The sequence below is a fragment of the Anomaloglossus baeobatrachus genome, chromosome 1 (genome assembly GCF_048569485.1).
Source record: "Anomaloglossus baeobatrachus isolate aAnoBae1 chromosome 1, aAnoBae1.hap1, whole genome shotgun sequence".
Lineage (NCBI taxonomy): Eukaryota > Metazoa > Chordata > Amphibia > Anura > Aromobatidae > Anomaloglossus > Anomaloglossus baeobatrachus.
The window spans coordinates 301,816,675-301,831,151 of record NC_134353.1 but is presented as its reverse complement, the minus strand read 5'-3'; the positions used below and the strand labels follow the sequence as shown (position 1 = coordinate 301,831,151).

Below are 14,477 nucleotides of genomic sequence, written 5' to 3'. Positions count from 1 at the left end.
GTTGTTCATGTTGAATGGTTTCAGTTCTCCGAAATTCCTTCGGATTGAATTTACTTTAAACCAATTTATAACTTTTCCTCCTTCTTGCTTTTGCACCAAAACTGAGGAGCCCGTGATGCACGGGGGGTGTATAGGCAGAAGGGGAGGGGCTTTACACTTTTAAGTGTAATACTTTGTGTGGCCTCCGGAGGCAGAAGCTATACACCCCAATTGTCTGGGTCTCCCAATTGGAGCTAGAAGAAAAGGAATTTACGGTAAGTAAACAAAATTCCCTTCGTCCCTGATAAAAAAAAGACAGGCTCGCACTTTTATACATGCAATTAAAACCTCACAGGGTCATCGTACGCAAGATTATTCCCAAATCTCGGACGAATTCCTTCGTTTTTATAAAAATTTATATCAAATTCGGCCAGAGGAGTCGGCTACGGAAAGGGACAAGAGGAAATGTGGTATACAAAACTACCTAGCTAAGTTAAATCTCCCGAAACTCTCTAAAATACAGCAGGCGACCCTAGGAAAACCGTTCTCTCGAGCTGAGGTTCAGTCCGTCCTGTCCAGGAGCCCCGTGGGGAAGGCTCCAGGTCCAGATGGCCTTCCCATTATCTATTATAAAAAATTTTTTGACATCCTGGGGGAACATCTCTTAGCATCATGCAACACTTTACTGCATGGCGATCCTATTCCCAAGCAAGCACTAGAGGCGCATATATCATTAATACACAAAGGTGGGAAAGATCCGGAGTGTTGTGGAAACTATAGGCCCATCTCACTCTTGAATGTGGACCTAAAGATATATGCTAGCTTAATTGCTAACCGAGTGGCCGATATCCTTCCAGATCTCATCTCCCCTGAACAATCGGGGTTTGTTAGAGGTAGAGAGTGGAAGGATAACGCGCTAAGAGTAATAAACTTAATGCAACACGCCAGGACCCATAAGCTGCCTCTGGTGCTGCTGGGAACGCACGCTGAGAAAGCGTTTGACAGGGTGGACTGGACCTTCTTGCAGGGGACGCCGCTGGAGGCCTTCCATTTCCCTCCAGATATCATACGCGCAATCCTACAGATGTACACATCCCCCACGGCCAGGATTAAGATAAATAATACTCTCACCGACCCCCTCGACATTAAAAATGGCACAAGGCAGGGATGCCCCTTATCCCCCCTACTCTTTGTCTTGGTCATGGAGCCACTGCTAACTTCCATCCAGCAGGACCGGGAAATTGAGGGGTTCAACCTGCAGGGAGTTCACCACAAGTCTGCCGCATTTGCCGACGACTTGTTGGTGGTAATGTCCAGGCCGGAAAGGGGTTTCCCTGCCTTTATGAAATTACTAGAGGAATACGGCCACTGGTCTAACTTCAAAATTAACCTATCTAAATCAGAAGCATTAAGCATTAATATCGCCAGTAAAGTTACAAAGTCTCTCCAAAACTCGTTTCCTTTTCGGTGGCCAAATAGTCACATAACATACCTAGGCATTAAACTTGGGAAAACCTTCAAGTCCTTGTTTGATCTCAACTACAAACCCCTTCTTCCTAATCTTACCGCACAAATAGCCTCGTGGAAGGCTCCCTTTCTTTCGTGGATGGGCCGGAAAAACTTAGTTAAAAGCATTATACTCCCAAAGTTTATCTACCTCTTTCAAATGTTACCCATACCAATCCCCACAGCTTTCCTTTCTCAATGTAACTCTTTAATCTCCAACTATGTCTGGAATAAACATAAACCAAGAATCAATTTTCAAACATTGAACCTTCCAAAAGACAAAGGGGGCATGGGTTTACCCAATATATCGTTATATTACCAAGCCGCCGTCCTCTCCAGAACGGTAGACTGGATCAGACGCCCACCGAGTAAATTGTGGATATCTATAGAAGAATACTTAGCCCCCGCCCCTCTACAAGCTATGTTACTCTCCCCTCCTAACCAGAAAGATAAAAGAACCATTACAAATGAACTAACGAGAACCCTTATGCACAAATGGAAGGAAAATAGGGAGATATTGGCCCCACCTCTTTCCCCTCTAACCCAAGTTTCAGACATACTAGACGCTGATGTCAATCAAGCCGCGTCCACGAAGGCCACATTCCTGACCAATGTGAATGTTCCGTTAGCTGATCTTTTGGTGGATGGCTCTTTGATATCTGAACAGGAGATGGGTATGAACCCTCTCCTCGCTAAGCTCACATTTCTCCATCATACGAAATTAAAACATGTGATCCACCCATTATTACCCCACACCCATCTCGACAGACCTTTAACTACATTTGAATCTTTCTGCATGCAAACCCGGGCTCCCAGAAAAGTTCTTTCTAATCTATACCATACCCTGCTTACAAAAAAACTGGTGGTAAAGAGAGCATATATACTAAGATGGGAAAGGGACCTGAAAACTACATTTACCGATCTTCAAACGAGCCAAATTTATAATGCCTCACACGGTCCGTCATGTTGTGTGAGAGTTCAAGAGAATTCCTTCAAAGTGATTGCGAGATGGTACATTGTCCCCATCTCGTCGAGTACGTGGAGCTCCTCCACCTCAGATCAATGCTGGCGTTGCGAGAGGGACAAGGGAACATATTTACATGTGTGGTGGGAATGTCCGATTATCCAGACCTTCTGGCGGATAGCATCACAGTTAATATTTGACCTCACAGGCAAAAAGGGGGTCCTGGACCCTAGACAAATGCTTCTGAACTTCCCAATGTGGCCTAAAGATAAAGCTACTTCGAAACTAGCGTCATTCATAGGCTCAGCTTGTAAACTTCTCATTGCCCAACTGTGGCCACAACGAAAATTCCCACTCTCATGCAGCTCTTGCTGAAGATTGATCAATTATACCATGTCGAAGAACTTTCGGCCCTTTCACGTCAGAATGTGCTCTCTTTCCACCAGGTTTGGAAGGCTTGGCAGGCCTATAAGTCTAAACCCCAATTTTCAGTAGTTACTTCGCAGACGGCAACATAGGGAAATGTGAGTCATCCTACCCCCCACCAATGAGATGAAGGACAGCTATCGGACCTTACCAACCATGAAATGAGTGGACCCAAGACCAAAATCCTATCCTTTCTCCTTTCTCTCCTATCTCTTCCCCTTCTTTCTCCGTCTCTTGAACCCATTAACTCTAATCCCTTAACTGAGTTTCATGCGATATAAATTCGCTCTTCTAGATTCTAGCTACTCCACCTACCCCTAATTCCTATGGTACTTACTGTTAAAAATTGTTTCATGTTAATCCAGAAACCAGGCTAATAATCTGGATCGGACTTTCCCCAAAGCCGGAAGGCTAAGTCTTTTATTTGGATAAACTCAGACAGTGCACAAGTAGTCTGAGTTATACAGATACAATGGGAAGCATACGATAGAGTTGCAATAATATTGGTTAAGACTGTGATTTCTGTTGACTTTGTATTCTTATTTTTTGCTTCAATAAACAAAACATTAAAACAAACAAAACTTTAACGACCGCCAATACACTTTTTATCATCAGTTCAGATGCCTTATTCCTCAGCGCTGCTTTTTAATGATGCTGAGAAATAAGTAAATAGCACTACTTCCCCTCCTCCTCCCAAAGGCATCGACCTCGACCAGTTTTGGAACCGATCGGGGCTGATTAACACCGTTGCTAATCATGACAGTGGTAACTAAGAACTTAAAAGGAGGTTAAAAGACCCCCTTTAACAGGATCAGCCCCTCACGATCATACTTGTGGGTGCTTATTATTGCCATGGCTCTCTGAGGTCATCTGATGACCCCCAGTAATTGGCCTGTTAGATCCTGCTATCAGCATACAAATCAGAAAAACCCATTTTGCCATTGAAAATGCAGTGTATGTGTTAAAACAAAAATAAAATGTATATGTAATTGGTAGTGACGTATCCAGAATAATCCTTACTATAAAACTCATGTTATTTATTCTGAACTATGAAAGCTGTACAAAAAAAATAATAAAATGAAACCTCCAAAAATGTAGCCTTTTCATCCTACAGACACACAGAAAAGTAAATATAAAGCGATAAAAAAATTGCATATGTAAAAAAAAAAAAAAAGTATAAATGAAAGCGTAAAACTGTCCCACAAAAACAAGCTCCAATGGTCCATTCAGCGAAAAAAATAAGTTACAGCTCTCAGAATATGGCTATGCAAAAACAAATTTCTATAAAATATTGTTTAGTGTGTAACAGTGGCTATGCATAAAAAAACCCACATATAAATCTAGTATCTCTGTAATTGTACTGACCCAAAGAATAAATTGATAATCACTTTTACCACGTGGTGAGCTGCTCAAAAAATTTATCTAAAAACAATGTGAATTCTTGTTTTATCTGCGTCTTAATAAAAAGCGGTTAATGCTATATACCTCAAAATGGTATCAAAAATATCTCTCCAACTTGTTGCACAAAAAATGAGTTTTTATACAGCTCTGTCAAAAATGTAAAGTTACAGGTCTCGAAGATAGTGATTGAGAAACTTTATTTTTTTATTTTTTTATCAGTAATACTGCGCAGTGAACTGTGTAAAAATAAGAACTATTCTTGTACTGATGTCTAATTTTTAATTCTACCTCCCAAAAACAAGAGTAAGGCGGGCTTTGCACGTTGCGACATCTCAAGCCGATGCTGCGATGTCTCACGCGATAGTCCCCCACCCCCGTCGCAGCAGCGATATCTTGTGATTCCTGGCGTAGCGAACATTATCACTACGCCAGCTTCACATGCACTCACCTGTCCTGCGACGTCGCTCTGGCCGGGGAGCCGCCTCCTTCCTAAGGGGGCGGGGCGTACAACGTCAGAGCGACGTCACACGGCAGGCGGCCAATCAAAGCGGAGGGGCGGAGATGAGCAGGATGTAAACATCCCGCCCACTTCCTTCCTTCCGTATAGCCGCCGGCGGCAGGTAAGGTGATGTTCTTCGCTCCTGCGGCTTCACCCACAGCGATGTGTGCTGCCGCAGGAACGAGAAACAACAACGTACCTGTCGCTGCACCGGCATTATGGAAATGTCAGAGAATACACCGATGATACGATAACGACGCTATTGCGCTCGTTAACCGTATCATCTAGGATTTACACACTACGATGTCGGAAGTGACGCCGGATGTGCGTCACTTTCGATTTGACCCCACTGACATCGCACGTGCGATGTTGCAACGTGCAAAGCCGCCCTAAGACTTAGCTCACATTTATTATGTACCCTGTGCTTTGCGCTTAACGTCGGGGTTTCCGTGTAGATCCCAAAAACCACAATTCAGATTAAATCCCCTATGGAACCACTCACTATGAGGTACATTGAGTCACTTTGGACTCAGTCTGCTCTCTATTCTAGCAATATTCTGTCACTTTAGCCATTTTTTTTTTGCGCACTAGTGTCGACGACCACAGCACTGTGAACCCTTAAAGGTTTATACCACCAGGAAAGACTCTAAAATGAGTCCAAAGTGTCTCTATCTTCCTCTGTAAAGTAAGTGGTTCCATTGAGGGTTTAGCCTAAGTCGCACTTCTTATGGGATTTACACAGAAACTGTGATGTAGTAACTCAGCGTAGAACACAAGAATGTGATCCCAGCATGAAATGAAAGCGATCAACTTAGGTCCGTCATCTGTCACTGTAAATATCAGGAGCTCCCACATTACTGGTAGAACAAAACACTCTGGAAAAGCGATTTTGCTCCCACCCTCAAAATCCAGTGACATCTGTGCTCCCAAATCTAAATTCCCTACTGTGCCTAAATAACAGTAAGTTACCACGTGTGTGGCATTACGATAATTGGGAGAGTCCAATGAAAAATGTATGGGGTGCCTGTCTCCAGGACCACAAGCTGGGCACAATGTATGGGCACTAGTGTGGCATCCTTGCAATTCTCCAGAAAAATGTATGTATGTTACAATATGATCACTGCAGCCATAGATTGATTTATTGAGAGGTGCAATTTCCACAGTGGGGTCTCTTTTGGGGGTTTTCTGCAGTTTAAGCATGCTGCCCACAATCTAGATCAACCAAATTTGTGTTCTAAAATATAAATGGTCCTCTTTCCCTTCCGAGCTCTGTCACTTGTCCAAACAGAACTTTTGACTACTTATGGTATTGCCGCACTCATAAGAAGGTCGGTAACAAACTTTGGAGTCATATTACGTCTTGGAAAAGTGAAAAATATGGGGCTAAAACAGGTTTGTGAAAACAAAAAAATTAATATTTTCAATGTGACAAACTGTTATCAAATTCTGTGTAATATACCCCTGGATAAAATCCTTTAGGGACGTAATTTCCAAAATAGGGTCACTTGTGGGGGTTTCTGCTGTTTCTTCTGACACGAAGTAGGGGGAAAAAAATCAATAGTAGTTAGTGTAGTCTGGGAAGGGCAATACATTTTTAATACATCCATGTTAGAAATTAATTTACATTGGATCATCAAATAGAGATTTAGATTAAAATTTCTTCAGCTTTCAGAACACCCCTTTAAGGTCAAAATTGGCTCTGACACTAAGGGGGTAATGAGTCCCTTCTATTTTCTCATGTGGAAATATTCGAATGGGTTTCCCTATGGAATGAGATGTATTATTTCAAACACTACAGAAAATAATCATCTGTACAATTTGTTTTCTTTATTTCTTCATTCATTTAGGAGCCAACACATTGTGAAGCCAATGCTGATCTTATCTTCGAGGATATGGAAGTTATGACAGACTTTGAGCTGCACAGACTTTGCTCTGAATTTTCAAGCCTCTCTCAATATAAGCTTGAGAAAGAACTGATGTTAGATTCTGGAAAATTTGCAGTTCTTGAAAAACTGTTGTCTGACGGCAAGAAAAAGGTATTCAATTATAATACTGTCAATCTGCGTTTTCAACCTTTTCCAAGCCAATAAACAGAAGAACGATCCAAAGTACTATAGCAGGGCATATCATATTGTAAAACAAATAGGTAAATAACCCACCACAGGCATAATTCAGCAAAAAAAACGGAGAATTGTGGTTTAAGGGATAACAATAAATATTTTATTAACTGGCAAATACCATATTATAACACTCATAATTTGCATATGGAGAGCAGGGGTCAAAAAGGGTATCCAGGTATTCAGTATATAGTTAATTAAATCACAATATTGCTACAAGGAAGTACATGTCCACAGAGGATACAGGGAATAAAGTGTCATGTGCAATACAATTACTATTACCACAGAAACACGGGGATTACATAAACAGTCCCATGTAAAGTGCTATGCATATCCTAGTGGATCAGACAAGAGTTTTAGCAGCACATATATAACAAATCAAGTAACAGTCATGTGTATACCAGTACCCAGAGGTGGAGGGGATGCACACTAAGCCTTGGTGCATAGCACTTTACATGGGACTGTGTGCAATGTTTATGTAATCCCCCTGTTTCTGTGGTAATAGTAATTGTATTGCACATGACACTTTATTCCCTGTATCCTCTGTGGACATGTACTTCCTTGTAGCAATATTGTGATTTAATTAACTATATACTGAATACCTGGATACCCTTTTTGACCCCTGCTCTCCATATGCAAATTATGAGTGTTATAATATGGTATTTGCCAGTTAATAAAATATTTATTGTTATCCCTTAAACCACAATTCTCCGTTTTTTTGCTTTTCCAAGCCAAGTAGCCCCTACTGACAATGCTCCAACGATGTACCCCAAGGCTTGATCCAGTACTGTGACATGGCTGTGATGCATAGCCCATTGTGCAAAAATGTTTGCCTGCTACCTACCTTAACTTAAATTGGGGTCCTTGGCATGACATTATATTTTACCAATAGCTCTACCTACTCATAACAAGCACATATGTACAGCATAAGTATATTTGGCCTCCAAAATTAATGCAGACCACACCAGAAAACACCTGAGGGTAAACGCTGTTAATGCAAACACCATCCTATACTTTTATATTGAGGCAGACCAGATTCCACCTATATTTACACTGAACCCAGACCCCATAACATTTGTGTACATATCATCCCCCAGTAACATCACATCTATAGACCTCCTACCCTCATTATAATCACACTACAGCCCTGCTCACTGCAATTACATTCGTAGTCCCCTCCGTATAAAAAGCTCCACATCCAATATAGTTACTTCCTAACTTCCCTCTCTACAATAGCACCCCAAAACATTATATGCATATAGTTCCCTCCTTCTAATAGCCTCTCTGACCAGTAGCGTTAGATCCATAGACCCCTCCCTATAGTAGCACTCCACCCATTATAGTCTCTTTCTATACATCGTTCCACTTAATGGCTACCCTGTCCATCGGTTTAGGGCCTGTAGGGACAGTTGACAGTGAGTGGGGGCGCCATCAGCGCAGGATTAGGGTGCTGACCTCCGCAGCAAGGTAGGAGCGAGAGCAGGGTCGACTAGGGATTTCTCCCCTTGTTTTTTGTTTTTGGTTTATTATTTTTTGATATCACATATTTTGGTTGGTGTATTTCTGTGAAAATTTATAATTTTGGGAGCATTTCTTATTTTAAATTGATATTAATAAAATGTATACATTTTAGGAGTTTTTCTTTATTTTTTTTGCTTGCTGTACTTCTAAGGCTAAGTTCACACATTGCTGCATTTTTTGTGCATTTTTGAGGTCACAAAGATGCACCAAAATGCATGCATTTGCTTCCCCTAGCAAAGTTTGAGATTTCTATTTTGCTGTAAACACTGGGCCTCTTTTGTTGGCTGCACCTTGGCTGTGTTTTTCAAGATGCAGCGTTTCAATTCTTTTTGCGTTTTTACTGCCTTTTTGAGCCATCCAGTCAATAGATTTGACTTAAAAAAAAAAAAAAAAAAAAAAAAACGCATTGGGCAAAACACGGTAAAAGCACATTGCGTTTTTTGATGCCTTTTTTGCCGCAGTGCGTTTTTGGTGCATTTTAAGATGCATTCAAGATGCACTGACAAAAAGATGTGAACATAGCCTAAATTAATTTTGTTTTGGTTTTCAGTCCCCAACCACCTCACCTTCTTTGACCCTTCCACATTATAGCCCCTCCATCCAATACAGTCCCTTCCATAGACCCTTCTGTATAATGGCCTACCCCCTCACCCATTGTAGTCACATCCATAGCCATCTCAGTATATTATATAACAGTCCCCACACTCGTTATGGTAACCTCCACACTTTCCTCTGCATAATCGGCCCGATTCCCTTCATGTCCCACAACAGTTCAGCTCCTGCCACACCACTACTCTGGCTACATTTTCCTGCTAGTCCAGTAAACCTCCAGAGTGCTATGAACAGCATAGTGACAGGGCATCCTTTGTTACTTAACCACAACATGTACCCCCAAAGTGTTCATGGTGTTTCCTCTGGGCTATGCCCACCATAGGTTGAGAAACACTGAAGATCAACTATAGATCATCTTGTTTAAATTTGGTTAGTAAATATAGCTAGTGAGTGTCGCTAAGCATTGTGCAATTATGGACTGACCTACCTGGCTAATAGATATGCTTTTGGCCTTATTATGTATGTAAAGCAGCAATGCATACACTACTCACAAAAAGTTAGGGGTATATAATTTCCGGTGAAATTTATGTAAAATTTAAGTAGAATCATGCAATGATGATGCGCTCATCTCAAACAATTTATTGAAACAAAAGCCAACAACAGTGGTGGGTGTACCGCCTAAAAAAAAAAAAGTCAATATCTTAATAACTTGTCATATGCCCTGGAGCTTTAATGACAGCTTGAAAATGACTTCTCATGCTATTCACAAGTTGAGTTATTGTCTGCTGAGACATTGCATCCCACTCGTCTTGAAGGACGGCCCTCTGGTCTTTGAGGTTTTGGGGTATAGAGTTATGAGCCTCTACACGGCGACTCAGCTGATCCCATAGGTTTTCTATGGGATTCAGGTCTGGGGAAAGTGCAGGCCACTCCATTTCAGGTACCCCAGTCTTCAGCAGCTGTTCCCTAATGATGTGACCTCAATGAGCTGGAGCATTGTTGTCCGTGTAGATGAAATTAGGCCTGTGTTGATCATGCAGAGACACAATGAATGGATTAATGATGTTCAAGTAGTAGGGGCTTGTCACAAAAGTACTGAAACATTGAACAGTTGGACATGTGCATTCAAAAGGGTCACATTAATTTCACCTGAAAATGTTCGTCCATTTTAGGATTACCCTTAAATTTCACCCGCACCCCATATATCCCTAAGTTGTTGTGAGTAGTGTATAGCATACATTTGAGCGGAAAGCACCACAAAAACCTTATTGCAAAACATATTCAAGCATAGAGTAAGCTGAGCGTGTGTGCCCCTTCCTACTGTCCATATCATGGCTGTATGTGCCCAGTGAGAGGACCATGTAGTTAGTAAACATGGCCAACATCAAATATTAGGGAAATACTCACTCATTGTAATGTCCCAAAGATGGGTCTAATTTCTACTGGAGAGAAATGTCATAAAGAGACTACTTGCCAATTTTTAAATTATATTTATTTTTAAAAATGTTAATGAGAAATTTCTTAAAGTGATTGTCTACCAACAGACATTTATACGCTATCCACAGGATAAAGCTGTTATACGCCAAAACTCACATAATTTTAGCACAGCCTCCACTTGCGCCAAAATTTTAAAACTACTTTGATGAATCAAAGGGTTTGGTTGCGGATTTTATTTTTGGCAAATATAATGTACAATATTTATTTAACAATGGTCAGTTTCTCCAAAGAACATTGTTTTTGGCTCACCAAGGTGGCCTTTCAAATGGCAAAAATATTCGTTCCTTTGTGAAGTGTTTGTGGAGCTGATTGTTATATACATGAATGTTTTGTGGTAAGAAGCAGCACATGATCTAAAATAATAAAAAACACTGTCTGATTTAATGCAGATGCTACAGTCTGTGAGTTCAGCTTGTAGCTGAGCATCTGCGCTGAATTGGCAGAGGAGTAAAGAGGAGAGTAACTGTTCTTTAGTATTTTAAAACATTTGATGCTCTTTTTTTTGTTTCATGGCTGACTTAAAGTTTAACACTGCATTGGAATTTTATTGCAGGGTGACAGAGTGGTGCTGTTCAGCCAGTTCACCATGATGCTAGATATTCTAGAAGTTTTCCTCAAGCACCACCAGCACAGATATATTCGGCTAGATGGAAAAACTCAAATCTCTGAAAGGTACCAGGAAATGTATTTTGCCAGCATTTTACACTTGTTTATCCTTATTTAATCTAAAACAATAGGATGAGTCTTCAGCACCGATGGCAGTCTGTCTATAATGCATTTTGTCTTACTTATATCTAGACAAAGGTAATACAGCTGAAATTGTCACATAAAGGAAGTACAGTAGAACCTCGGATTACGAGTAGAATTCATTCTGGGAGTGTGCTCTTCAACCAAGTTACTCTTATATCAAAGCGATTTTTCCGATAGGAAATAATTGAAACGCAGACAATTTGTTCCCCATCCAAAAATATTTACTGCGTTTATAGAAACTTAATACAGTAATACAAAATAATGTACTGTATTCATATAAAATTATTACAGTGCACTAATACAAAATACTATACAGTAAAAAACATATAAAGCAAATTAAACTGCACATTAGCTTACAATAGAATAGTTGATGTGCGAGAGATTCAGTACAAGCAATGTGCTGCACTGGTTAGCAGAAAGAAAGTACATTACTGTATCCACAAATGCAAATTGATAGACATGCTATATAGTATATACTGTACTGTACAATGGTATATTGTATATAGTATACAGTACATAAAGTTACCTCCAGAGCAGGTCAGATCGCGGTGAAAGGACAGAACCGGAAGTGTGCACGGTGAGAACTTGCTCTTATTGCAAAGCATTGCTCTTAAACCAAGTTACAGAGTTGTAAATAGCTTTGTTTGTCTTGCAAAACGCACTCAAACCATGTTACTCTTAATCTAAGGTTCCACTGTATTATGTAGCGGAGGGTGTAAAGTAGTGCTGGGGTGACGTTTCCCTCGGTGTTTGCCTCTGTCTTTTTGCTCCACTACATTTTAGCACATCTGTGATCTCTCTGTAACTTTAACACTGTGCATACAGGCAGTCTACGGTTGTCTGAAATCTACTCCCTTACTTGGGTGGAAAGCACACCTGGCAGATTTGCTGCAGAAACTTAGTGAAGGACCCAGGGAGGATGAGAGAAGAACAATATTTTTATGTCAAGCAAACTGCAGCTGGAGTACAGGTGGTTTCTGAAACCTGAAAAAACCCTTTAAGAGCATTTATCCCTAATCCTTGCTTTATCCTACAGTTTTGTATGTTCATATTATATTGCAAGCCCACTGCAGGCTTCCTGGCAAATCTCTACATGAAGTATGATTACAGCAGGAAGAAAATTGTAATAAGTTACAAGTAGAGACTTTACAAAAAAAATCAGTGTTCAAGTACGGAGTTCAGGTGCTGTATGTATACTAACTAGTGATAGGCAAAAGTGCTCAGCACTACTCATTAGGGTGCTCAGATATTTAGTCCCTGAAACAACGATCATAATGCACAGGCTTCCTTTACTGCATGATTTCTGCAGGCACCGCAGGGAGAGTTAGGCTGGGGCCACACGAGTGTGGATCGCATGACACTCGGCTTCCGTCCTGCTGCGAGTGTCAACTGAGTGTCATGCCACTGTGATGCCAACCTGCAATCGCAGCCCAGCTGCGGAGGGGAAGGCGTTAGCTGCGGAGCAGAGGGAGGGACTAATCTCCCTATCTCCTGCATTGTTAGCTGATGCGTATATTGCACTGCACTCCGCTGTAATAAGAGTGCAATGCCATGTTTCTCTCGCTCCCATAGACTTCTTGGGTGCGAGAGAAAACATATCTGATTTCACCCACAGAATGCTGCGATTGTTTTCTCTGTCCAATTAGGGCTGAGGAAAAAAATCACTCATGGGAGTGGCCCTGTAGAGTAACGTGGGTCCAGGTGGAATGTGATTATTATTATTATTTATTTTTTTTATTTTATTTTTATCGCACTCCACTTGCTCCGTTTTACTCACCGTGTGTCCTTAGTCTCCATGTCTGAATGGCTCTCCCGGGGGATTAAACCACATTCTCATATGTAGTGGGTCCCCCGAACCTTTCAAAAAAAAAAAAAAAAATACTCTCCCTCCCGCCAGAAATACTTTGTTTATGGCTGGCTGTCAGCGGAGACCCAAGACTTTCCGTAATGCTCGTTACTCGTGTTGAGCTCATTTGAGTAACTGACTAACTCGAATAGCGTAACAAGCAATTGAGCATTTTATTTCTTGCACGTTACTAATGCTAACCACTCAAGCGAGCATCGCTGTGCTCGGCCCAATGTGAGCCGCTTGCAGTGTCTGAATGACTCTTACTGGGGGTAAACACGTTCGTGAATGTAGTCTGGAAAAAACGCCTGCCCTTTCCCAACACCCCCCCCCCCCCCCCACCCGGAAGTGCTCTTTTTATGGCTAGCTGTATGTTGGTGGAGAGCTGAGCTGTCCAGTCGTTGACTGCATTGTGGTTTAGGTCTAGCCCAGGTCCCGAACTGAGCTTTATCTAAAGTTCAGCAGAATCCAAACTTCAATGCGTCCGCTCATCTCTAGTTACAAGCAATGTACCAAAGAAAAAAAAAAGTATATCATAAGAGCCACATAAACTGAAATACACTACAAGTGTGGAATCTAAGGGGTCCTGTGTTACTTACCAAGTGTTCTGGGGGGGTTTTTTAACTCCTTCGCGCCCAAGAATGGGGTGGTACTTCCTTGGCCTTGTCTGTCTAGTTACCGTGGGCTCTTGCGGCAAGCCTGTGGTAATCCCCACACACATTTGGTATCGCTGCACTCAGAAATGCCCAATCTATCAAAATATAAAATCAATTAATCTGCTCGTCAAAGGGCGTAGCGAGAAAAAAAATTCCAAACTTCAAAATTATAGTTTTTTGGTCACTGCAACATTGCATTAAAATGCAATAACAGGCAATCAAAAATCACATCTACACAACAATGGTAAAATTAAATGCGCCAGCTCAAAGATGCAAAAAAAAAAAAACATCACTGAGCCCCCAGATCACGAAAAATGAGAACGCTATGGGTCTCAGAAAATTGCGACAAAAGCGCAATTTATTTATTTATTTTTTTTCACAAACTTCTGCATTTTTTTCAGCACTTAGATAAACATAAAACTATACATGTTTGGTATCTATAAACTCGTAGTAACTTGAGGCATCATAATGCCAGGTCAGTTTTGCCATATAGTGAGCATGGTAAATAAAAAATTAAAAAAAAACTCCCACATCAATCATTGCAAAAAAAGTGCATTTGCATATCACCGCACTTGGCGTTTTAAAAAAAAAAAAAAAAAAGTTGATGGTCTTGGAAGAATGGGAGGAGAAAAATGGTAAAAGGAAAATCGCCTTGGTTTGAAGGGGTTAATACTGACACTTGCTGCTAGCAACAGAGAATTGCAGCCTTGCTTCTGCTGCAATTTTTTGGAAACCTTGGGTGATTTACAAAAGGTCATCACAA

General features: G+C 41.0%; 1 protein-coding gene across 2 annotated transcripts in view; it reads left to right on the top strand.

Moving 5' to 3' along the window:
• The window catches only part of SMARCAD1 (SNF2 related chromatin remodeling ATPase with DExD box 1), a 194,154-nt gene that overhangs the window by 152,118 nt on the left and 27,559 nt on the right, over positions 1-14,477 (top strand). For both annotated transcript variants that reach the window (XM_075351068.1, XM_075351074.1), the window contains 2 exons: positions 6,623-6,811; positions 11,016-11,134. In XM_075351068.1, the coding sequence (XP_075207183.1) occupies positions 6,623-6,811; positions 11,016-11,134 (308 nt within the window). The remainder of the gene's footprint in view (positions 1-6,622; positions 6,812-11,015; positions 11,135-14,477) is intronic.